Source organism: Blennius ocellaris, assembly GCF_963422515.1.
Source record: "Blennius ocellaris genome assembly, chromosome: 19".
Taxonomy (NCBI): Eukaryota; Metazoa; Chordata; class Actinopteri; order Blenniiformes; family Blenniidae; genus Blennius; species Blennius ocellaris.
Genome location: NC_137668.1, coordinates 3,306,263 through 3,332,095, shown reverse-complemented (window position 1 = coordinate 3,332,095; position 25,833 = coordinate 3,306,263). Strand labels below are relative to the sequence as shown.

The following is a 25,833-nucleotide window of genomic DNA, read 5'->3' as shown; positions in this document are numbered from 1 at the left end:
ATGTGTGTGTGAGATCAATTATTTGGCTTAGAAAGTGCCTGGATTTTCATTTGATGCAATTTGGCGTCAGACCACAGCCATTCTCAGGACTCTTGTTCTGCACAAGAAGAAGTAAAATTCCTAACTTGGAGTTCAGAGCTTCCAGCCACAAGGAGTTTGTTCTATTAGTTTCCCCTTTTTAAATCTAAAGCTGGATTTCCAGCAGTACAAACCCTCAGCAGAGCCTGGCTCGCTCAGGCATGGATGTTTCTTGATGAGACTTTGTGCAACCATGTCATGTGGTCTTCTTGATGGGCAGGCAGTGTATGAATAGTTTACATTTCTCACTGGTCTCAGGGTACATCCACACAATGAAAAGAACAATCCCAGCCTTCTCCAAAAATACTCCGTCCACACGTCACCGTGAACACGTCACCGTGAACACCTATGAACACGTCACTATGAACACGTCGTCGTGAACACGTCACTGTGAACATGATTCAACACGAGGGCTTCAGGGCATGTAGTACACATGCCAGGCCTTTAGGCATGCTACGACTCACCAAAAACGCTTTAGAAGTAGATTCCTGCTCATAAACCTGTATATAACTCTAGTTCTAGAGGTCTATGGCCCTGCTCCTACTGCTGCTAGCGTCAGTGTTATGGTGGGACTTCGGAGGCTCAGGTGCGGATAGACCAGCTGGAGACAGAGGAGTACACTTGAAGAGTTTATTCTTTAACAAGAGTGAGTAGACGGTTCTGCAGGCTCCGGAGGCAGGAGGCTGCGTGGCTGAGGCAGGAGCTACTGGGGCGAGAGTCGGGTCTGGTCTTGGTGGGTCCGGATGCAGGGGAAGCTGAGGCAGGCAGGGAGTGTTACGATCCAGCACCGAGTGGAGTCGAGCACCCGTTTAAGAGGTGCAGATGATCAGGAGAAGATGAGCTCCACCCGGTCGTCGCAGCTGAACTGAATCAGGTAATGATTCCCTCAGCAGATCAAACAGCCTGGAACAAAAGGGGAGGAGAGCCAGGAGAGGGAAAAAACAACCAACCACGCCCCGAAGAGGCTTCTGAGGAGTGGGGCGTGACAGTCAGTAGCTTCTGTAGCTCCTCCGCCACTTGTAGCCCCTGATTGTTGTGGTTATTTGATGACATCATGGACCGCGTGGGGGGAGGGGCATTCCCTCGTCTTTTTTCCACAGATGATCGTCTTTGCCATCCACACCTCGGGGGGGTTGGATGGCACCAGCCAAGGTTTTAGAATTTCCCCACTCTGGGACCTGTGTTCAAAAAAACCTGTTTTCACGCTTCTAAAACTGCCTCATGTGGACGACAAGACAGAAACATCTGGTTGAGGTGAGCAAGACTCCTGGTGTGGACGACAGGCCAGAAACATCTGGTTTAGGGGAACCCGGTTCCTTGTGTGGATGACAGACCAGAAACATCTGGTTGAGGTGAACCAGGTTCCTGGTGTGGACGACAGGCCAGAAACATCTGGTTGAGGTGAACCAGGTTCCTGGTGTGGACGACAGGCCAGAAACATCTGGTTGAGGTGAACCAGGTTCCTGGTGTGGACGACAGGCCAGAAACATCTGGTTGAGGTGAACCAGGTTCCTGGTGTGGACGACAGGCCAGAAACATCTGGTTTAGGTGAACCAGACTCCTGGTGTGGACGACAGGCCAGAAACATCTGGTTGAGGTGAACCAGACTCCTGGTGTGGACGACAGGCCAGAAACATCTGGTTGAGGGGAACCGGGTTCCTGGTGTGGACGACAGGCCAGAAACATCTGGTTGAGGGGAACCGGGTTCCTGGTGTGGACGACAGGCCAGAAACATCTGGTTGAGGTGAACCGGGTTCCTGGTGTGGACGACAGGCCAGAAACATCTGGTTGAGGTGAACCGGGTTCCTGGTGTGGACGACAGGCCAGAAACATCTGGTTGAGGTGAACCGGGTTCCTGGTGTGGACGACAGGCCAGAAACATCTGGTTGAGGTGAACCGGGTTCCTGGTGTGGACGACAGGCCAGAAACATCTGGTTGAGGTGAACCAGGTTCCTGGTGTGGACGACAGGCCAGAAACATCTGGTTGAGGTGAACCAGGTTCTTGGTGTGGACGACAGGCCAGAAACATCTGGTTGAGGTGAACCAGGTTCTTGGTGTGGATGGGCCCTCAGCCTCATTGTCCCTCCGGGCCTCATGACCACCATGGGATCCCGAGCCTTCAGCCACTGAGCCCCCCACCTCTGGAACTTCCTCACACCCAACATAGGAGACATTTAATCCATGGACTCTTTAAAACTCACCTGAAACCTTTTCATTTTAGTCAAACATATTCTTCTTCAAACTAAATCAGTCTACGTTTTGTTATTGTTTTGTTCCTACTAATACGTCTTTACTTGTCTTTAACTGCAATTTTAACATGTTATGTGAAATAACCTTGGGTGTATGAAAGGAGCAAACAAATAAAGTATATCATCATCATCATCATCATCATCATCATCATCATCATTATTATTATTTGTAAATTGAGGACATTTGTCACTTATTTTCTGTGCTGGTAGAGTCTGCTCTGCCTTTTGTTTGGATGCTGCAGCCGGTCCTCTGGTTTATTCTTCCTCGTCAAACCCTTCTTGCCTTAACAATTGGCCCAGTGGCAGTACTGGGCTAACAGTACTATTGTTAGCAGCACACCATCCATCACAGAAAAAAAGACTATATGAACCACCACCTGAAACCCTTTGACTACATTTATGTGGGTTTTGGTTGTGTCTCTGAAGAGCATACAGGACCTTTGATTAAGGCTGATGTGAAATAGGTCACAGGTTTAACTGTAAACATCATGGTTCACATTTGTTCCAGTGTTTTTGTCTAAATCCATGATTACGTGTTCCCTGGTATTTATAAAAACAGATATTTCCCCTCTACATTTAACAAATAAATCTTTATTTGACAGACCCATATCAAAACCCGTTTCAGAGCTGCTACGAGCAGCCACACCTGTAGGGGGCAATGTAACGAGCAGCATGAAGCCATAATAGCCAATCAGAATCCTGGCCTTCTGGAGAGGCCCAAGGTTTGATGGCTGTATGACACTGAGTGCTGATAAAATACCCTCCTTTTTCAAAGTAGCTTTTTCAGCAAGTAGTGACTTGCCTGATGACATGGCTATGCTAACCAAGCAGAGTATGACGACAGCGATGGAAACCTTGCCAGGAACGGTGTCTCAGATGTTAAAGGAATCCTCAGAAAAGGCTCTCGATGGCAGAGAAGGGCAATACTGTCCGGTCCTTGAACGAGAAGGTCAACATTCATGCTAAAATGTTTACCACTGTTTTCAGCAGAATAGACGACATCCAGATCAGTCATCGTGAGAAGGAGAAGGAGAACAGCTACTGCTTGGTGGAGGAAACCAAACTACAGCAGAACGTTAGCGAGCTGGAGGACAGCTCAAGGATCAACAACGTGCAGCTGGTCAACTTACCGAGGTGGAAGGTAACTAGATCCCGATGCTCAGACACTGACGCAGTACACCGGTGGGGATCGACAAAGCTCATGGGATCTTTTTTAACAACAGTTCCGGACCCAGGACCTTGATTTCCAGGGTCCTGCGCTACGCTGACCGACAGGCTTTATTAGAGGGAGCGAGGAAAGCGCAGTCGTCTTTTCCTGATGGCGCCCAGCTACGGTTCTTCTCCCACTGAGCCCCTGAACTACACAGGGGAGGAAGGTCTGTGATAAACTTTGCCAAATGGAGCCACAAGGGCAGGAAGATGATGCTTCACACTGCAGGGGAGGCCAGAGAGGTGCTGACGTTCTGGGTGCTGGGAGATATGGAGGCGGAGCAACTCAAAATATTCGGGTTAATCCCTTCATTGGACATGGGCAAGTGATCATCATACAGACAATGTTGGTTGTTTATTCTTGAATCAAAAGAAACACACAACTCCAACACCAACTCACGATAAAGGTAAAGGAAAACATTTGACATTCTTATCAATTACCGTGAGAGTATTAAACCGCCCTACAGATGTTCAAAAGTAACAGATTTCCTACACTGTAAAACCATCAAGTTCACACAACTCTAAACTTCTGTTCTCACCGATTAGCTGACAAACTTTAAGTTCCTGTTGACATTTTCTTGGGAGTTAAACTTAACTTAAGTATTAAACGTTTATTCAATTCATTGTTTTAGGTTCTTTTGAAATACATTTTGATTCCTCTTAAATTAAATACTATATTTCAGAATCAGAATCAGAATCAGAATCAGAATTCTTTTTATTGCCATTGCTTGTAAACACGTTCACAAACTAGGAATTTTTCTTGGTGAGATGTGCAACATTAAACATAAAAACATATACACTTGGTTTAGAGAGAAAAGGCTAAAAACTTTAAGCTATAAGGCTTTAGGAATATAAAAAGGAATATAAAAATAAATAAGCTAAATAAGCTGGCTAAATCTTTTAATTACAATATGCTAGATTATTTTTATTCCCACACTGTCTGACCGAACAAGTTCAGAGAACTCAAAGCTTCCATTGTAGCCGATTACTGAAGAAGCTTTAAGAACCCGTTTTGATTTTTTTGATTAAGTTTAACTTAAATATGACATCTTTAGTCAACTGATGTTAAACTCGAATACTTATGGAAACCCACTCGATAAATACAATGAGTGGCTTTAAATTAAATTAAACATTTCCAAATATATTGTCAACATTCATGAGAACTTTCATCAAAAGTGATAAATATAACATAATGTCAAATATCATTTGAAAGGCACTTCAACCCAGTAAAAAATTAACAAAGCATGAAATAATTTACCATCAGATTAAAAGCTCTTTAAACATACAGTCTGGCAGAATATTAATCAACAACACCATAATTCTGAAAATGAAATGAGTACAGTATTACAAGCTAGAAGCCAAACATTCCCCACATCTTTCACAGTGAATTAGAAATCAATACAATCATTTTGTTTTCAGCAAAGTGAAAGACGTTCTTGTTCTCTGGACCACAAACACATCACACAACAACAACAAGCATCAAGTGGAGTGTTCCAGTGGACTCCAACAGGAAACTGCTCCCATCATGTCTCTTGTCATGTGTGACGTTTGTTTCAAGCACAACAATGTACACAGCCCGTATGCACAAGTTACATTTCAAAGGAGGAACTAGTAATCAGTAATCAGATTACTTTTTTAGGTGCCGTTTAGGTTTTTTGTGGCAATACTGACCATGAAAGTGTTAGTAAGCATCCTCATCCTCCTCATCCTCCTCACCCCCCTCATCCTCCTCATCCTCCTCATCCTCCTCATCCTCCTCACCCCCCTCACCCTCCTCATCCTCCTCATCCTCCTCATCCTCCTCACCCCCCTCACCCTCCTCATCCTCCTCATCCTCCTCATCCTCCTCATCCTCCTCACCCCCCTCACCCCCCTCATCCTCCTCATCCTCCTCACCCCCTCATCCTCCTCATCCTCCTCATCCTCCTCACCCCCCTCATCCTCCTCATCCTCCTCATCCTCCTCACCCCCCTCATCCTCCTCACCCCCCTCATCCTCCTCATCCTCCTCATCCTCCTCATCCTCCTCACCCTCCTCACCCCCTCATCCTCCTCACCCCCTCACCCTCCTCGTCCTCCTCATCCTCCTCACCCCCTCACCCTCCTCACCCTCCTCATCCTCGTCACCCCCTCACCCTCCTCACCCTCCTCACCCCCTCACCCTCCTCATCCTCCTCACCCCCTCACCCTCCTCACCCCCTCACCCTCCTCACCCCCTCACCCTCCTCATCCTCCTCACCCCCTCACCCTCCTCATCCTCCTCACCCCCTCACCCTCCTCACCCCCTCACCCTCCTCATCCTCCTCACCCTCCTCACCCCCTCACCCTCCTCATCCTCCTCACCCCCTGACCCCCTCACCCTCCTCATCCTCCTCACCCCCTCACCCTCCTCATCCTCCTCACCCCCTGACCCCCTCACCCTCCTCGTCCCCCTCATGTGTTCTGTGACTGTGTTCAGTAGCAGACTGTGGTCAGTAGCAGACTGTGGTCAGTACCAGACTGTGTTCAGTAGCAGACTGTGTTCAGTAGCAGACTGTGTTCAGTACCAGACTGTGGTCAGTAGCAGACTGTGGTCAGTACCAGACTGTGTTCAGTAGCAGACTGTGTTCAGTACCAGACTGTGGTCAGTAGCAGACTGTGGTCAGTACCAGACTGTGTTCAGTAGCAGACTGTGTTCAGTACCAGACTGTGTTCAGTACCAGACTGTGGTCAGTACCAGACTGTGTTCAGTACCAGACTGTGTTCAATACCAGACTGTGTTCAGTAGCAGACTGTGGTCAGTACCAGACTGTGTTCAGTACCAGACTGTGGTCAGTAGCAGATTGTGGTCAGTAGCAGACTGTGTTCAGTACCAGACTGTGTTCAGTAGCAGACTGTGTTCAGTACCAGACTGTGGTCAGTAGCAGACTGTGTTCAGTACCAGACTGTGTTCAGTACCAGACTGTGTTCAGTAGCAGACTGTGTTCAGTACCAGACTGTGGTCAGTAGCAGACTGTGTTCAGTACCAGACTGTGTTCAGTACCAGACTGTGTTCAGTAGCAGACTGTGGTCAGTACCAGACTGTGTTCAGTAGCAGACTGTGTTCAATACCAGACTGTGTTCAGTAGCAGACTGTGGTCAGTACCAGACTGTGTTCAGTAGCAGACTGTGTTCAATACCAGACTGTGTTCAGTAGCAGACTGTGTTCAATACCAGACTGTGTTCAGTAGCAGACTGTGTTCAGTACCAGACTGTGGTCAGTAGCAGACTGTGGTCAGTACCAGACTGTGTTCAGTAGCAGACTGTGGTCAGTACAAGACTGTGTTCAGTAGCAGACTGTGTTCAGTACCAGACTGTGGTCAGTACCAGACTGTGTTCAGTAGCAGACTGTGTTCAGTACCAGACTGTGTTCAGTACCAGACTGTGGTCAGTAGCAGACTGTGGTCAGTAGCAGACTGTGTTCAGTACCAGACTGTGTTCAGTAGCAGACTGTGTTCAGTACCAGACTGTGGTCAGTAGCAGACTGTGTTCAGTACCAGACTGTGTTCAGTACCAGACTGTGTTCAGTAGCAGACTGTGTTCAGTACCAGACTGTGGTCAGTAGCAGACTGTGGTCAGTACCAGACTGTGTTCAGTACCAGACTGTGTTCAGTAGCAGACTGTGGTCAGTAGCAGACTGTGGTCAGTACCAGACTGTGTTCAGTAGCAGACTGTGTTCAGTAGCAGACTGTGGTCAGTACCAGACTGTGTTCAGTACCAGACTGTGGTCAGTAGCAGACTGTGGTCAGTAGCAGACTGTGGTCAGTACCAGACTGTGTTCAGTAGCAGACTGTGGTCAGTACCAGACTGTGTTCAGTACCAGACTGTGTTCAGTACCAGACTGTGGTCAGTACCAGACTGTGTTCAGTAGCAGACTGTGTTCAATACCAGACTGTGTTCAGTAGCAGACTGTGGTCAGTACCAGACTGTGTTCAGTAGCAGACTGTGTTCAATACCAGACTGTGTTCAGTACCAGACTGTGGTCAGTACCAGACTGTGTTCAGTACCAGACTGTGTTCAGTAGCAGACTGTGGTCAGTACCAGACTGTGTTCAGTACCAGACTGTGGTCAGTAGCAGACTGTGGTCAGTAGCAGACTGTGTTCAGTACCAGACTGTGTTCAGTAGCAGACTGTGTTCAGTACCAGACTGTGGTCAGTAGCAGACTGTGTTCAGTACCAGACTGTGTTCAGTACCAGACTTTGTTCAGTAGCAGACTGTGTTCAGTACCAGACTGTGGTCAGTAGCAGACTGTGTTCAGTACCAGACTGTGTTCAGTACCAGACTGTGTTCCGTACCAGACTGTGGTCAGTAGCAGACTGTGGTCAGTAGCAGACTGTGGTCAGTACCAGACTGTGTTCAGTAGCAGACTGTGGTCAGTACCAGACTGTGTTCAGTACCAGACTGTGTTCAGTACCAGACTGTGTTCAGTAGCAGACTGTGTTAAATACCAGACTGTGGTCAGTAGCAGACTGTGGTCAGTACAAGACTGTGTTCAGTAGCAGACTGTGTTCAGTACCAGACTGTGGTCAGTACCAGACTGTGTTCAGTAGCAGACTGTGTTCAGTACCAGACTGTGGTCAGTAGCAGACTGTGGTCAGTAGCAGACTGTGTTCAGTACCAGACTGTGTTCAGTAGCAGACTGTGTTCAGTACCAGACTGTGGTCAGTAGCAGACTGTGTTCAGTACCAGACTGTGTTCAGTACCAGACTGTGTTCAGTAGCAGACTGTGGTCAGTAGCAGACTGTGGTCAGTACCAGACTGTGTTCAGTAGCAGACTGTGGTCAGTAGCAGACTGTGGTCAGTACCAGACTGTGTTCAGTACCAGACTGTGGTCAGTAGCAGACTGTGGTCAGTAGCAGACTGTGGTCAGTACCAGACTGTGTTCAGTAGCAGACTGTGGTCAGTACCAGACTGTGTTCAGTACCAGACTGTGGTCAGTACCAGACTGTGTTCAGTACCAGACTGTGGTCAGTAGCAGACTGTGGTCAGTACAAGACTGTGTTCAGTAGCAGACTGTGTTCAGTACCAGACTGTGTTCAGTACCAGACTGTGTTCAGTAGCAGACTGTGGTCAGTAGCAGACTGTGGTCAGTACCAGACTGTGTTCAGTAGCAGACTGTGTTCAGTAGCAGACTGTGGTAAGTAGCAGACTGTGGTCAGTAGCAGACTGTGGTCAGTACCAGACTGTGTTCAGTAGCAGACTGTGGTCAGTAGCAGACTGTGTTCAGTACCAGACTGTGGTCAGTAGTAGACTGTGTTCAGTACCAGACTGTGGTCAGTACCAGACTGTGTTCAGTAGCAGACTGTGGTCAGTACCAGACTGTGTTCAGTACCAGACTGTGGTCAGTAGCAGACTGTGGTCAGTACAAGACTGTGTTCAGTACCAGACTGTGTTCAGTACCAGACTGTGTTCAGTACCAGACTGTGTTCAGTAGCAGACTGTGGTCAGTAGCAGACTGTGGTCAGTACCAGACTGTGTTCAGTACCAGACTGTGTTCAGTACCAGACTGTGGTCAGTACCAGACTGTGTTCAGTACCAGACTGTGGTCAGTACCAGACTGTGTTCAGTACCAGACTGTGTTCAGTAGCAGACTGTGGTCAGTACCAGACTGTGGTCAGTTTCACCTGAACATTTCATGCAGTCACATTCATTCACCACAGTTTCTTACAGGAAATGAAAAAGAAGCTTGCTCAGCAGGTTTTTCTGGTGGTGGAGGAAGAGCTCAAAAGAAAGAAAGGTCGAGGATATAATTGGACATTTTCTGTGTTTTCTCCTCCTTTCTGGATTAGAGGGGGAGTCAGGCAGGATTTGGGACACATGGTAATTGTCCCATCTGAAATCCTATCTGCGCCTCCCTCCAGTCCCCAGCTTGTTTCCTAACCCCCCGCAGACGTCTCAGCTTAAGCAGGATTGTCTTCACTACTCCGCCGTCTCCCCGGTCCTCACAACAAGCTCCACTGACCGCCACAACAACATTGAAGCAGCAGAGCTCCCTCCGACACACACACACACACACACGCACACTCACACACACACACACACACACACACACACACACACACACACACACACACACACACACACACAGCGCTAATAAGGGACAGAGGTTTTTGCTGGTCAGTTCCTCCACAATGGTGAATTAGCGTTATCACGACACTGACGTTTTTTATTTACCAGCATACAAGGCCTTGGAAAAGTATTGACATCAAACATTTTAACCGAAGGTTAACTAGACCTTCACATGAATATCACAAATAAACACACAACTTCCATGTACACCAGTATTTCAAAAGCAATCGGGGAGAATATTTGACTCACCAAGTCAACTTTTTCAATGGATGCTTTTTGCAGTTGCTAATCAGTGACATGCAGTCAGGGTAGTGATTGCATGTCAGTCACCCAAGGCTGACTGACATGTCCAAATCTACCCAAGGCTGAATGAAATATTCATTTAGGTTTTTTGTTGTAATTATAAAATAATTAACAAAATTTTATTTTTCAATGTCAGCTAGCTAAAGTACCTGTAGGTATGAAAGTGTTAACATTTTGTGCTTTTCATAGCACAAATGACTCAACAACGCCATCTCCTGGTATGGCAGAGAGGCTGCACAAGTCTCTCACTCTGTCTTACTGTGAAGGCCACACCCCCTCATGAAGGCCACGCCCTCTACTGAAGATCACACGCCCTCCTGAAGGCCACACCCCCTCCTGAAGACCATGCCCTCTCCAGAAGGCCACACCCTTTCCTCAAGGCCACACATTCTTGAAGGCTATGTCCTCCACTGAAGGCCACATCTTCTCTTGAAGGCCAGCCCCATCCTGAAACCCACGCCCTCTCCTGAAGATCACGCGCCCTCCTGAAGGCCATATCCAATTCTGAAGACCATACCCTCTTCTGAAGCCACACACCCTTGAAGGCCACGTCCTTCACTGAAGGCCACATCTTCTCATGAAAGCCAGCCCCATTCCTGAAGGCCACACCTCCTCCTGAAGGCCACACCCTCTCCTGAAGGCCGCACCCTCTCTTGAAGGCCACACACCATGATGGTCCGGGGGTATGTGTGTGTGTGCATTCTATATATAAGTATGGGTGTTGCTGCTCAGGCTGGTTTAATCTAGAAAATCATGTTACTGTCTAGATAGAGCTGCTCAGGCTGGTTTAATCTAGAAAATCATGTTACTGTCTAGATAGAACTACTCAGGCTGGTTTAATCTAGAAAATCATGTTACTGTCTAGATAGAGCTGCACAGGCTGGTTTAATCTAGAAAATCATGTTACTGACTAGATAGAACTACTCAGGCTGGTTTAATCTAGAAAATCATGTTACTGTCTAGATAGAGCTGCACAGGCTGGTTTAATCTAGAAAATCATGTTAACATCTAGATAGAACTACTCAGGCTGGTTTAATCTCATAACAGAAATATTGGAAAATATTTGGATCAGTGTGATTACTGTAAACAAATCTATGTAGCACTAACAAGGGTATTGTATATGTCTCCCCACTGAGTCTATCTCAGTCTTTCCTCTCCTCTCCTCTCCTCTATCCTTTCACCCCAACCGGTCCGCAGAATGCCGCCAGCTCCGAGTCTAGTTTCTGCAAAGGTTTCTCCCTGTTGGAGGGATTTGTTCCTTTCCACAGTCACAAATAAACCTGCTTGCTCATGTGGATATGTTGAGCTTCTCTATCTGTTAAAAGCACCTAGGAATGATTGTGTTGTATTTCGTGCTATATAAATAAAGTTGAATAAAGTATGATTTAAAAACAAAAGTAAATAAATAATAAGCCTAAAAAAAAAAAAAAAAAGAAGGCCACCCATCTCCTGAAGGCCACATCCTCTCCTGGAGGCCACACCCCCTCTTGAAGGCCACGCCCCCCATGATGGCCACACCCTCTCCTGAAGGTCACGCCCTTTCATGGCGGCCACACCTCCTCTTGAAGGTCACACCCTCTCCTGAAGGCTCAGAGTCACAGTTTAGTCACAGTTCCTGCTTATTCGGGGTGTTCTGTCACCGCGGTTTTTGAAGAGAAATGTATGTTTTCTCATGTTATTGAATGAGCGGAGGGAGGAAGAGAGAGGAGACGTTCAGAACTTTGACGGCTAATAATAATGAAATCGCTCAACTAATCAAAAAAGTGTTCTAGATTATTGACCCGAAGAGTCTCCTCTGTCATTTAATAGTATTTTGAAGCCGATACGACCAGAGGAGGTAGCATTTAGGTGAGGGCCTTTTTTGGGTGAAAATATTATTTTGAAAGGAAAATTGCAGACTCAGGTTGAATTGTTGGATTTAGGTCAGGGATATCAAATTAGCCAAATTAGTGTTTCTTGTGGCGCAAGACAGCACATTTTCATTACAATTTCTAGTCTTAATGAGCGTGCCAAGTTTGTTGGGTTGTTGAGCGTGATTAAGGGGTTTGAATTTGGGCTCAAAGAGGCGCCGGGAGAGGAAAAAATAATAATAAGAAACATTACAAATAAAATAGGCTCCTGGCCTTTTGAGCTCGGTCCTGAATTAAAGCTACATGTTGGTGAGGACCAGAAAATATCTTAACTAACTTCATACAAGAGAACAAACTGAGGGCAAACAATTCACCAGTATAATTTCTGTGTGGCCCCTCGTGGGAAAAAGGCCAGAAACTGCACTTTCAAGATGATTGTGTTGGAATTTCTACTATGAAAAGAATGGAGCTTTTCCACTAGTTCCTCCTCAGCCTTACTCGACTTGACTCTATTCGTTATTAACGCTTTTCCACCACGCGCTTGTCGTCACTGCCAGGTACTTTGGTGGCACCAGTTGGATCAAGGTTCCAAGCAAACGTGTTAGCGTGTCATCACACAGACTGATGTCTTTTAAAACCAATCACAACAAAAACAATCATAGACAGACAAAAATAAACCCAGTGGAGTTCCACTCTGTCTGGAAGTGACCAGAGGATTCAGGAGCTCCATGAAGCAACCAGGATCAGGTCTCCCAGCCACATTGTTTTAGATTCACTGGGGTCCAAGTAAACTGGTTTTCGGCTTCCTTTCATGCTTCCACTTTTCCCAGCAGATGATAAAAACCCCAACAAAATGCATTGCTGTCCTGGCAAATGCGATTTAAACACATTTCCATTTAAAGTATGGTAGCGTTTGTCTTGTTTTAAATCAGTTGCTGCTAACGGCTGGTGGCAGAAGTCACCAGTTAACAGGGGCACCAGTGAAACCGAAACACTGGACAGTGAGGCACAATCTGCCCACGTCATGGTTATACTGTAGTGGAAAACAACCGAGGCAAGGCGAGTAGTGTCGAGGAGAGCTGAGCAGGAGCTCGTGGAGGAGCGCTAGAAGTGGTTGTTTAATGAAATGTAAAGTGGTGTTTATGCACTAAATGTATCTTAGAAGACTTTATATGGAGAGAGAACCTATTGCGCTGCCACAAATTAATGTACTCTCCACTGTGAAGAAAGAACGTGAGTAATGTGAAACGTGTTACATTTTGAAGAAGTGACCCAACTGGGCCGACTATTTTGGTCCATTTATGTCCATTCATGTGAAACCTTGAAAAACAGGAGAGAAACATCCTAAGGCATTTGAAACAGCTTCCTTTTAAACAGTTAAGAAAAGTGATTCACACTGAGGCGTGTAAACCAGGTGGTGAACAGGTGAGTGTTTGAAAGAAAAACACACCATCCTCCTGCTCCTCTAGTCCTGGAGATACTGGAAGTGAGTCTGACTGATTCACACAGCGAGCTGAAGAAACTCCAGGAGACATTCGTCATCCATCCCAGGAGACCAGGATTAGACAGAGAACGTGAAAATGATTCCACGGGAATCGGCCTTGAAAGATGACCTGCAGTAAAAGTGACGCCACACAAACTTTACTGTCCGCAACAATGAATAGTTTGCAGGCCTGATTGAAGCAGAGCCCACATGGTTGAAGTACAACACTGGAAGTACAACACTGGAAGCTGCTCAACCGGTCCGACTGACTGGACCAGCCTAAGTCACGCCCAGCAAGCTGACACACCCCTCTGCTCTGAAGCAGTGTGTGGCTCTCATGTCGTCACACAACAAATATCTGCTCTGAGTCTTCGGTCCACAAACTCCAGAAGAGGAGATTTCAGCTGGGCGGTGACTAAAGGAGCGTTTCATCAGGTAATGAAGACACTCAACACGGCTTGCAGCTGATCAATATGTTCTGTAATGATTCCTGCAGGTTTTCCTCTACTGTGTAGCAGTAATGGCACACGTCACACACAATCTGCTGATTATTCTTTCAAAATTCAACAACCAATTATTTGACAATGAATTTTGATGCTGGTAAATATTAATTTACAATTGCAGCCAATGCATTTTGAGCGATTCGCGCGTCACCAGTACACGAGGTGAATCCGCAGCTTGAACGCAGCCAAAGTTCCTCATCAGGAAAAGTACTACGGCATGTCTGCGTGCTCCAAATCCGTGCAGAGGTGGTACTCACCTCCTACTGATCCCCACATTGTGCCCACGTTGTTACAAGTAGACAGCACGCACTTGCGGCGGGTTGTGACCGGGGCTTAAAGGATTCTCCTGTCGACAAGCCAGATGCTTTCCTTGATGACAGTGTTTGATCAAGCCAACAATAGAGATCAATTATATTGTTTTTCTTTGTTTGACTGACAAATGTGAGGTGACATGAAGTCATTACACCAGATTACACAGTAGAAGAGCAGCTCGAAGCGACAGCACTGAAACAGAAAGTCAGGAAGGTCCTGGAGGAATTGAATGAGTTTTAATTGTGGGAATCAACTTTTCAGGACTTAAAGACTATCCTGTTTCTGTGACAAAAAACTGAAAAAGGATGGACAGTTTTTACAGTTATTTCTACATTGTAAGCACCCCCACGTTATTTGAAAGGGAGAAACAGTCTTTCTGCTGAGATTTGGACTCAGACGACACCAGGATTGTTGGGGTTGGGACGAGGACCTTCTCAACATGCTGAGCCTTTGTACACCACTGATGCACAGAATCACGGCTTTAGCTACCCCGAGGCCAAAATGTTAAAGACCTGAAGAGGTGCATTATGTAATAAGGGTTTAATATGTAACACATTTCAACCTCATTGTGTAATAACACCGCATTTTGTAATAATCTACCGCATTTTACACTAACTGGTTACATATTGCAACAAAAGTTGTTACAAAATGTAGGTGTTCCACATTTTTTTAAGTAAATATAATAATTTGGTGCATTATGAAATACAATTTGTCCTTTTATCCGCATACATGATTCTATGTTTAATAATTGGAAAAAGTTTAAAGTCTCTTGTTCAACTAGAATTACATGTCAGTCTTACATGTCAGTCATGTCCTGCTAAAAAATAGCACCGGGGGAAAGCAGGTAGATTTCCAGAGTGGAGGAATGACGCTTCATGCTCACTGCCGCAGAGAGCAGCAATTATTACCTTAATGCTAAATAATCCTGAATTACACAACAACTAAATGACAACTACAGTAAAACCTCGGATGTAGAGACGCCCTACAATCCAAGGGCAAATGTCCCCTGAAGACAGGTGTCTTCCCTTCAGAGGAACAGGTCCCGAGGACAAATTATAGGACATTCCTTAAATATATATGTATATGTATATATATATATATATATATATATATATATTTAATATTTAATATTTATATATATATATATATATATATATATATATATATATATATATATATATATATATATATATATATATATATATATATATATATATATATATATACACACACACAAGATAATGATGAAATAAGATATAATGTACTTCAGGGACCACATACAGTCCAGTTTCATCCTGAGTGACCAGACTGGTAAAATATTGCTATAATTACCTTTAAATTTACACTTCAAAGTTTTTCTTTGTTGTGGTCACAGTGTATGGAATGAAATTAATCTATTATCTATATGTTTACCAGAGCAAACAGTGAGTACTGAAAATGATTACAATCTCAACATAAAGTCAATTTTAATGAAACATTCTGGTACAAAATACAATGAAATGTCCAAATAAAACTAGTATAAATCCTCTACAAGCTCCTTGGTGGGACCAGATTGGAGCCTCTTGGTGAGTTTATGTTCTCTGCTGTTAAAGGAAAGTCAAACTTTACTGTACCAGAGTACGTGATGTCAAACTTTACTGAACCAGAGTATGTGATGTCAAACTTTACTGTACCAGAGTACGTGATGTCAAACTTTACTGAACCAGAGTACGTGACCTCAAACTTTACTGAACCAGAGTACGTGATGTCAAACTTTACTGAACCAGAGTATGTGATGTCAAACTTTACTGTACCAGAGTACGTGACCTCAAACTTTACTGAACCAGAGTACGTGATGTCAAACTTTACTGTACCAGAGTACGTGACCTTTAACTTTACTGTACCAGAGTACGTGACCTCAAACTTTACTGTACCAGAGTACGTGATGTCAAACTTTACTGTACCAGAGTACATGACCTTAAACTTTACTGAATCAGAGTATGTGATGTCAAACTTTACTGTACCAGAGTACGTGACCTTTAACTTTACTGTACCAGAGTACGTGACCTCAAACTTTACTGTACCAGAGTACGTGACCTTTAACTTTACTGTACCAGAGTATGTGATGTCAAACTTTACTGTACCAGAGTACGTGACCTCAAACTTTACTGTACCAGAGTACGTGACCTTTAACTTTACTGTACCAGAGTATGTGATGTCAAACTTTCCCGTACCAGAATATGTGACATCAACATCCTCATCCTCCCAGTGTGTTAGGCTCCGCCCTTCTGAGACCTGTACACCGACTGCTCCTGTTCCAGAGCTACTGGGTTCTAGTGTGAGGAGAACCTCCGTCTCCCGTCTGAACAATCACAATTTAAAATAAAGAAGCAGAGGCTCAGAACTCCTGGAGTGAAACTTAAACTACTGGAGGAAAGGTGGAGAACGCTGAGCAGCAGAACTGGAGATCGTTTCTGAATCGTTACTTTACATTATGGAACGTTATGGATCATTACGTTACGTTATGTTATGGAACGTTATGTTATGGAACGTTATGGATTGTTACTTTACATTATGGAATGTTATGGATCATTATGTTACGTTACATTATGGAACGTTATGGATCACTATGTTACGTTACATTATGGAACGTTATGGATTGTTACGTTACATTATGGAACGTTATGGATCACTATGTTACGTTACATTATGGAACGTTATGGAGCATTATGCTATGGATTGTTACATTATGGATCGTTACGCTATGGATTGTTACGTTATGGATTGTTACGTTATGGATTGTTACATTATGTTATGGAACGTTACGTTATGGAACGTCACGTTATGGAAGGTTACGTTATGGATTGTTACGTTATGGATTGTTACGTTATGGATTGTTACGTTATTTTATGGAACGTTACGTTATGGAACGTCACGTCATGGAAGGTTACGTTATGGATTGTTACGTTATGGATTGTTACGTTATGGATTGTTACGTTATGGATTGTTACGTTACGTTACATTACGTTACGTTCTGTTAAGGAACGTTATGGATCGTTCCGTTCCGTTCCATTCCGTTATAGAACAGTAAGGATCATGTGATCCCAGTGTGTTGTGTTCAGTGGGAAACGGGTCCAAATTGTTCTTTGAGTGTTGAAAGTTGCCGACCCCCATTTTAGATAGATAGACAAGTAATCAGTATTTCCACCAGCCAATTCTTTTTTCTTGAGTAATGCTACAAAATGCATTCAAGCCTTTATTACAAAATGCAGTGTTATTACAAAATGAGGTGAACATTTATTACAGTTTTGCTGCCACTGAGCAAGCAACGTCCATAGACGTCCAAGACACATCCGTCCATCCAGGCCGTAATCTGGACGTCCATCTGACACTGAACTAGTTGACAAATGACATAAAAATAATGGACATCTAAGACAGCCAGAATCAGCTGAAGGGCCACAAACTGTCTGAAAGTCCAACTGTCGCTATGATTATTGATTTGTCAATAAAATGATGAGGGAAGTAGATCATGACACACAAGAGCAGGTGCAATTTAATGCAGACTGAACAACATCTGAGTTCTGAACATTTATTGTTTTGGTCACAAGGTATTGAACTTTTTAAGTCTTCATGGAGAAACTCACCACTTTGATAACTTTTAATGTTGAGAATACAACTATATACCTGAATAAATGTTTTATTAGCACGGTCAGTTATCTTCATCATTTGTCTCATTGGCACAATGGTCACTGCTCTTGTCACATAGTCAGAAGGTTGTGGGTTAAATCCATCTGTAGGTGTGGTTCCTGGACCAAACTGCTGTTAGTCTGTTTCTGTAGCGCTCACTTGGCTCTGTTCACGGTGGAACAGGAATTAGTTCTTTGGCAGTGCTCATTTAGAAACCAGCCCTGAACTAGAACCTGGTTCTTTCTGGTGGAAAAGCCCTATAAGTGGTGGCAGGATTCTGCACTATGATTTCAACATCTCTGTTCTGGGTGGGCCAGTGCTTTTCAAGATATTCCTTGCTGGTGTTTCACAACACATCATTTCATTCTGTTTGGAATCCATACCGGTGTGTTAACTGGGTTCCTGTTCGTGTGCTCATCCTCAGGATGGGCTCAAACCAAAGCAGCGGCAAGCATCACTGCAACCAATACCTGAACGGACAAGGTCCACCATCCCTGGTTCAACAAGGTGCTCCAACACATGACAAACTCAAAACATTTTCCTGTTCTTTTGCGTTTCTGACTGAAAACTTTTTGGTGTCTTGCAGCGACTGACGAAGTGAACAGAAAGTACAAAGGACTGAACGACTGTCAACCTGTGGGCCACATGACCTGGGTGGTCCTGCACAAAGACCTACCTGGATTCCCCAGTGACAACACTGTGCAGATCAGTTTCATATTCCCGGATGGCGTGCAGACTGTGAGTACAGCTGGCCCGACTCAAATACTGGACTGTGAAGAAAGGTTTCTCTTTGGTGTGAGGTACAATGGTACAGTGTGGTTTTTAACCACATGCTGACTCACAAATTATTTCTCTATCTTTATAGCAGGAAAGTTCTGGTAGTCAGGAGCATGAAAATATTCATCCAAACATTTTATTGCAAAATTTGTTGAAGACAAATAAAAATGATTAAATCAATGTATATATACAGTATATATATATATATATATATATATATACAAAACATCGAAACATCTGTGCGGAGTATGGTCTGGAAACCCCAAGGACACAGTGGGAGACACCCCCCCCCAAAGGTGGTGGAGAATGACCGAGCCAAGATCCTGTGGGACTTCCAGATACAGACAGACAGGATGGTAATGGCGAACCAACCAGACATGGTGGTGGTTGATAAAGGGCAGAGGAAAGCCGTGGTGGTGGATGTAGCAATACCAAGTGATGGTAACATCAGAAAGAAGGAACATGAGAAACTTGAGAAATACCAAGGGCTCAGAGAGGAGCTGGAGAGGCTTGGAAGGTGAAGGTGACAGTAGTGCCCTCGGGGCAGTAACCCCCAAACTGGAGGAGTGGCTCCAGCAGATCCCTGGAACAACCTCGGACATCTCAGTCCAGAAAAGTGCAGTACTTGGAACAGCAAAGATACTGCGCAGGACCCTCAAGCTCCCAGGCCTCTGGTAGAGGACCAGGACCCTCAAGCTCCCAGGCCTCTGGTAGAGGACCAGAACCCTCAAGCTCCCAGGCCTCTGGTAGAGGACCAGGACCCTCAAGCTCCCAGGCCTCTGGTAGAGGACCAGGACCCTCAAGCTCCCAGGCCTCTGGTAGAGGACCCGAGCTTGGAATAGAAAAACAGGTGACCGCCTGCGAAGGGCGAGAGGGGAATTTTTTTATTTTCTATACATATATATATATATATATATATACACACACATGATTTTTAGAAGTGTGAAAACAGGTTGTTATTTTTAACACCGGTCCTCGAGTGGGGACATTCTAAAACCTTGGTTCATTCATCGCAAAGATGATCATCTGTGGAAAAAAGATGAGGAAGATGAAAAAAGCTAAATTTCTTTCTGACATGAGCACAGTCTGCGAATAGCCTCATGGTTGGATCAACAGCCTGTTAGTCAGGCCCTCTGCAGGCTACAGCCAATCAGAGGATGGGATCTTGTCCTACAGCCAATCGGAGGACGGGATTGTGTCCTTCAACCAATCAGAGGAGAAGAAGGGGGGTTCACAAGACAGGGAGAGTGACAGGACTACACACTAATTTGCTCAGCTTCATGTCAGAGTTGATTTATTAATGGGGTTAAAAATACAACCTCCATTGAATGTTACCTTAATCACAGTCTTTGCTGCTGTTAATTTAAAAATAAATATATTTACTGAATCAAATCCATCTGCGGTAATGAGGACTGCTGCAAGGTGAGCAATCCAATCTGCCAGCTTCAGAGCAAGCTGCTAACTTTTAATGAACTGGGCTTTAATTGGAGCAGGAGGTAACTCCAGGGTTTTTTTTATCCAGAATTATCAGCAGATTAATTCCATTTCTGCAGCTTCATGTAGGAGTCTGCATGAGTCAGTCCTGCAGTATGCAGATTAGCCACGTGCTCCAGACAGGAGAACCAGTAACTTTGAGACTTCACACTGAAAGTGAAAGCTAAACTCAAAGAGACTTCGGCTTGTATCCACACGTGTAACGTTAGCTGCTTCTGCTGCTAGCACTAGTGAGGTTACGGCTGGTTGGATGTGTGTGTGTGTGTGTGTGTGTGTGTGTGCGTGCGTGCGTGCGTGCGTGCGTGCGTGTGTGTGTGTGTGTGTGTTGGGCTCAGCCTCTGAGTCCGGTGAAAGAACTCTTCAAGAATTTGAAACAATTGAAATGAAACAATTTCATGCTCTGGAGCAGGTTTGAGATGGTCACTTAACATTCCAAGATGGCCGCTCCAGATCACAAATCAGGTCCATAAAGACCTGGACGGTCCAGTTTGACTGGGCTGCACAGAGTCCAGACCTCCACCCTACAGGACGGACTGCTAGCCAGGTCGGCTCCTCCCACATTCCTGTCTGACCTCAGCAAGACTCCATTAACTCTCCTGAACCTCATGGAAGCAGTTGGAGCGGCAAAAAGTGGACTGACATCACAATAAACCTCACAGTTAAAGCACAGGATGTTACTGAAAGTGCATATACGTGTGAGGCAGGCAAGCCAATAGTTTTGGTAACATAGTGCATGAACAGCTGCGGTTGGTGTGTAAAGAATGAGCAGAATTCAGAATGAAGATCTCTAACAAGCATCAGTAGAGTTTTGCTCTTTATTGCATTTGGATCGTCTTCACTTTTAACAATATTAATGCAATGAAGAATCCAAAGTCCCGCATTCAAACACAAATGACTACAAACATCCGAAAAGAGGGACACACTGTGGTTTAGGATCAACCAGTGGTTTGATGGAAGCCTCCAGTAGATCTCAAAATAAACGATACCAACAAAACAGTGTCCTGAAAGAAGCACTTCTCCCGACAGGACAAACACCCCCATCCCGGGCAGCCCTTCGCAGGGCGGCGGCTCTCTGCTTATCTACCGGACAACCATGAAGGCAGGAAGGTCCTGAAGCTGCTGGACAAGGCCTTCAACCAACAGCTCCTCTTCACTGTCTCCACCAACAAGGAGGGACAAGACGTCATTACCACAAAGTCCATTCCTCTGAAAACTGAGACGGAGAGAGGGAGCAGCGGGTGAGGACGATATTTCAACACATCACCTTTTGTTGTTGGTGTGTGTGTGTGTGTGTGTGTGTGTGTGTGTGTGTGTGTGTGTGTGTGTGTGTGTGTGTGTGTGTGTGTGTGTGTGTGTGCGTGTGTGCGTGTGTGAGTGTGTGTGTCAGAGGGGGGGTTCTTTATTCGTCACAGACAATTATACACATAATAATGTGTCGTGACATGCTTTTAGTACTTGTTTCGCGCCAGACAATCATTTTGATTGTAACATGACAAGAATAAAAACACTGTGTCGGTGGTCTTCTGTGCTCCTTTCAGTACCAGGAGGGGTGGAGCTTCAGCAGGAGCTGGATACTAACACTCTCTACCTCTCTACCACTCTACCTCTCTCTCTCCCTCTCTCTCTACCTCTATACTGCTCTAACTCTCTCTACCTCTCTCTCTCCCTCTCTCTCACCTCTATACTGCTCTACCTCTCTCTACCTCTCTCTCTCCCTCTCTCTCTACCTCTCTACTTCTCTAACTCTCTCTACCTCTCTCTCTCCCTCTCTCTCTACCTCTATACTGCTCTAACTCTCTCTACCTCTCTCTCTCCCTCTCTCTCTACCTCTCTACTTATCTAACTCTCTCTACCTCTCTCTCTACCTCTCTACTTCTCTAACTCTCTCTACCTCTCTCTCTCCCTCTCTCTCTACCTCTCTACTTCTCTAACTCTCTCTACCTCTCTCTCTCCCTCTCTCTCTACCTCTCTACTTCTCTAACTCTCTCTACCTCTCTCTCTCCCTCTCTCTCTACCTCTCTACTTCTCTAACTCTCTCTACCTCTCTCTCTCCCTCTCTCTCACCTCTATACTGCTCTACCTCTCTCTACCTCTCTCTCTCCCTCTCTCTCTACCTCTCTACTGCTGTAACTCTCTCTACCTCTCAACTTCTCTAACTCTCTCTACCTCTCTCTCTCCCTCTCTCTCCCTCTCTACTGCTCTACTGCTCTCTACCTCTCTCTCCCTCTCTCCCTCTCTACTGCTCTACTGCTCTCTACTGCTCTACCTCTCTCTCCTTCTTTCTCTACCTCTCTACTGCTCTACCGCTCTCTACCTCTCAACTTCTCTAACTCTCTCTACCTCTCTCTCTCCCCCTCTCTCTACCTCTCTACTGCTCTAACTCTCTCTACCTCTCTCTCTCCCACTCTCTCCCTCTCTCTACCTCTCTCCCTTTCTCGACCTCTCTCTCTACCTCTCTTCTGCTCTACCACTCTCTACCTCTCTCTACCTGTCTCTCTCTACCTCTCTACTGCTCTACCACTCTCTACCTCTCTCTACCTCTCTCTCTACCTCTCTACTGCTCCAACTCTCTCTACTGCTCTCTACCTCTCTACTGCTCTACCGCTCTCTACCTGTCTCTACCTCTCTCTACCTCTCTCTCTACCTCTCTACTGCTCTACCTCTCTCCCTCTCTCTACCAGTCTCAATCTCTCCTCCCCAAACCAAAGTTTGTATCTATCGCTCTGTCTATCCTCTCCTCTCCTCTATCCTCTATCCTCTCACCCCATCCAGTCAGCAGAATGCCGCCATCTCTCAGTCTGGTTTCTGCAAAGGTTTCTCCTTGTTAGAGGGAGTTTTTCTTTCCACAGTCACAATAAATCTGTCGCTCATGTGAATCCGTTGGGTTTTTCTCCTTTCTCTGTTAAAAACACCTAGAGATGACTGTGTTGTATTTGGTGCTATGCCAAAAAAGTTGAATTGAAATGACAGTGTTGTATTTAGTGCTTTATAAATAAAGTTGATTTGAATTGAATTGGCTGTGATGAGTGACTGGTGAGTTTTCAGGTCATCAGATGGGGTAAATGTGGAGCTGACAGAAGATGATGGCTGATAACGTTGGTGTGCTTTGTGTTTTTCAAGTGATGGGTATCCAGACTCGGAGTACCTGAGGACTGTGAGGAAGCTGCTGAGGGAGGCAGGTGTTCAATAACAGGAAACACACTGCCAGATGGACCGATGAAGGCACACTCCAAACTGATGAATAAGTGTTATCAATTTTTCTGTGTGTATGTACACTGTATTTAAATCATATATTTGCTCTGTCCTTTGATTGTGTTTTCATGGATTGTACAGTATTGTATTCTTATTGTGTAGAAATACTGAACTTTGTGCAGCTCAGGTCAGATAAAAAAAGAGAGTCCTCCATGAAACATTGTTGCAGTTATAAATATTAAAACATCACTGATTATCCATTGTGGACCTTGGAGTTAATGAACATTTATATAGTGTGTCTGTAAAGTATCCAGTTCAGAATCTCACGAGACGTGAGAACACACTTTCTTTCAACTTTACCACTTGTTGGGATCTCACAAGACCACAGAAAGTTTGTTCATTACCAAGGAAAGACAATTTTCATTTGTCATGATACACAGTCATGACATATGAATTCTGACGCGGGAACGTGACTGAACATCACACCCAGTGGGGGGCCCTGCAGACCTCAGCTTGCAAATCCTCCCGCTTTTCCGCTCAAAGAGGACTAACACTTCCCCCATGCACTCAGCCAGTCACCCATTGCGTGAAGCTCCCAAGATTTTACACCTTTGAAACCCCCAACCTTCATCAAAAGACTTGGAGATTCTCTCAAGAGGACTTTTGCTCCTGTTCTTTGATGGAGTTGCTGGAGGCAGCTCACCCAGCATTAGCATACAGCTCCACTCCTCTGCTGACCCACCACGAGGGTCAGACCTTCCCCTGATCCAGAGACCAGCACCCAGAGTCTGATCTCCCATCAACCAGGGAAACCAACCAGTTCCTCCAGGACGGACCAGGGAAACGACGCCTCACAGAACTTCTTTGTGTTTTCCTCAACCAGCAGGAAAACCATCACAGACCTGAGCGACCAGCTCCTCAGTCTGGACAAAAGGAACAACCAGGAGCTGCAAAGAAGGACTCCTGAAACATCAACTTCATCTTCTTCTCCTCAGCCTGCAGAACCAGCAACCACAGTTAGCAGGAGGTGCTAACTACAGGAGAAGACACCAGCTTCCCTCCAGCAGGACAACAACTGAACTCCTTCAAGGAAGTGGGAACAACTGGGCTTTACCTGAGATTAGTTCAACCTGATGCTATTATAGAACTGTAGGAAGCAGATTCTAAAGACTAGCTTCCATGTTCCATTGTTCTCCCAGCACATGGTGGAGACCCAGGACAGACTTCCTGTTTCTTGTGATCCGACATCTTGTTTTGTAGTTCCATCACACGTCTCACACACACACTCCCTCCATCTCTCTCTCTCTCTCTCTCCACACGAATGATCCTTATGAGGTAAGAAATCCCTACACACCAAAAACATCATTCAACTAAAAATCTGAAGTCGTGTACATATGCCATAATGTGGTGCGATGTGTCTCTCCTGGAGATGTGATCACTCTGCAGGACAAAGGATGTGAATGCTCTGCAGGACTAAGGATGTGAATGCTCTGCAGGACTAAAGGCTTGTAATGGTAGGTTTCTTCATTGCTGAGGCCAGTTCACGCAACAACCATTTCAAGTGAAAACACTAAACTCATTCATAGCTCGCCCCTCTCTCATCATGTGTGTGTATTACATTACTGTAGCTCGCCCCTCTCTCACCATGTGTGTGTATTACATTAGTGTAGCTCGCTCCTCTCGCACCATGCAGTGTGTATTACATTAGTGTAGCTCGCCCTCTTTCACCATGCAGTGTGTATTATATTAGTGGAGCTCACCCCTCTCTCACCGTGCAGTGTGTATTACATTAGTGTAGCTCGCCCCTCTCTCTCCCATCATGCAGTGTGTATTACATTAGTGTAGCTCGCCCCTCTCTCTCTCATCATGCAGTGTGTATTACATTAGTGTAGCTCGCCCCTCTCTCTCTCACCGTGCAGTGTGTATTATATTAGTGGAGCTCACCCCTCTCTCACCGTGCAGTGTGTATTACATTAGTGTAGCTCGCCCCTCTCTCTCTCATCATGCAGTGTGTATTACATTAGTGTAGCTTGCCCCTCTCTCTCTCATCATGCAGTGTGTATTACATTAGTGTAGCTCGCCCCTCTCTCACCATGTGTGTGTATTACATTAGTGTAGCTCGCCCTCTTTCACCATGCAGTGTGTATTATATTAGTGGAGCTCACCCCTCTCTCACCGTGCAGTGTGTATTACATTAGTGTAGCTCGCCCCTCTCTCTCCCATCATGCAGTGTGTATTACATTAGTGTAGCTCGCCCCTCTCTCTCTCATCATGCAGTGTGTATTACATTAGTGTAGCTCGCCCCTCTCTCTCTCACCGTGCAGTGTGTACTACATTAGTGTAGCTCGCCCCTCTCTCTCCCATCATGCAGTGTGTATTACATTAGTGTAGCTCGCCCCTCTCTCTCCCATCATGCAGTGTGTATTACATTAGTGTAGCTCGCCCTCTTTCACCATGCAGTGTGTATTATATTAGTGGAGCTCACCCCTCTCTCACCGTGCAGTGTGTATTACATTAGTGTAGCTCGCCCCTCTCTCTCTCATCATGCAGTGTGTATTACATTAGTGTAGCTCGCCCCTCTCTCTCTCATCATGCAGTGTGTATTACATTAGTGTAGCTCGCCCCTCTCT

At 45.3% G+C, this 25,833-nt stretch overlaps 1 protein-coding gene across 1 annotated transcript; it reads left to right on the top strand.

The window, feature by feature from the left end:
* The first annotated feature begins 18,366 nt into the window (after positions 1-18,366).
* dtx3la (deltex E3 ubiquitin ligase 3L a) lies at positions 18,367-23,251 on the top strand. The gene is made up of 3 exons (XM_080514706.1): positions 18,367-18,478; positions 21,038-21,249; positions 23,132-23,251. Exons 1-3 carry the CDS (start codon positions 18,386-18,388, stop codon positions 23,199-23,201), a joined length of 375 nt encoding a protein of 124 aa, XP_080370832.1. The 5' UTR covers positions 18,367-18,385; the 3' UTR covers positions 23,202-23,251.
* Positions 23,252-25,833: the final 2,582 nt, after the last annotated feature.

What these genes read in the sequence shown, in the direction of transcription:
- dtx3la (XM_080514706.1), top strand. Translation starts at nt 18,386, where the DNA reads ATGACCTGGGTGGTCCTGCACAAAGACCTACCTGGATTCCCCAGTGAC. An exon ending in TCCCGGATGGCGTGCAGACT is followed by an intron (nt 18,479 to 21,037) that starts GTGAGTACAGCT and finishes TTCTCCCGACAG; the next exon opens with GACAAACACCCCCATCCCGG. An exon ending in ACGGAGAGAGGGAGCAGCGG is followed by an intron (nt 21,250 to 23,131) that starts GTGAGGACGATA and finishes GTGTTTTTCAAG; the next exon opens with TGATGGGTATCCAGACTCGG.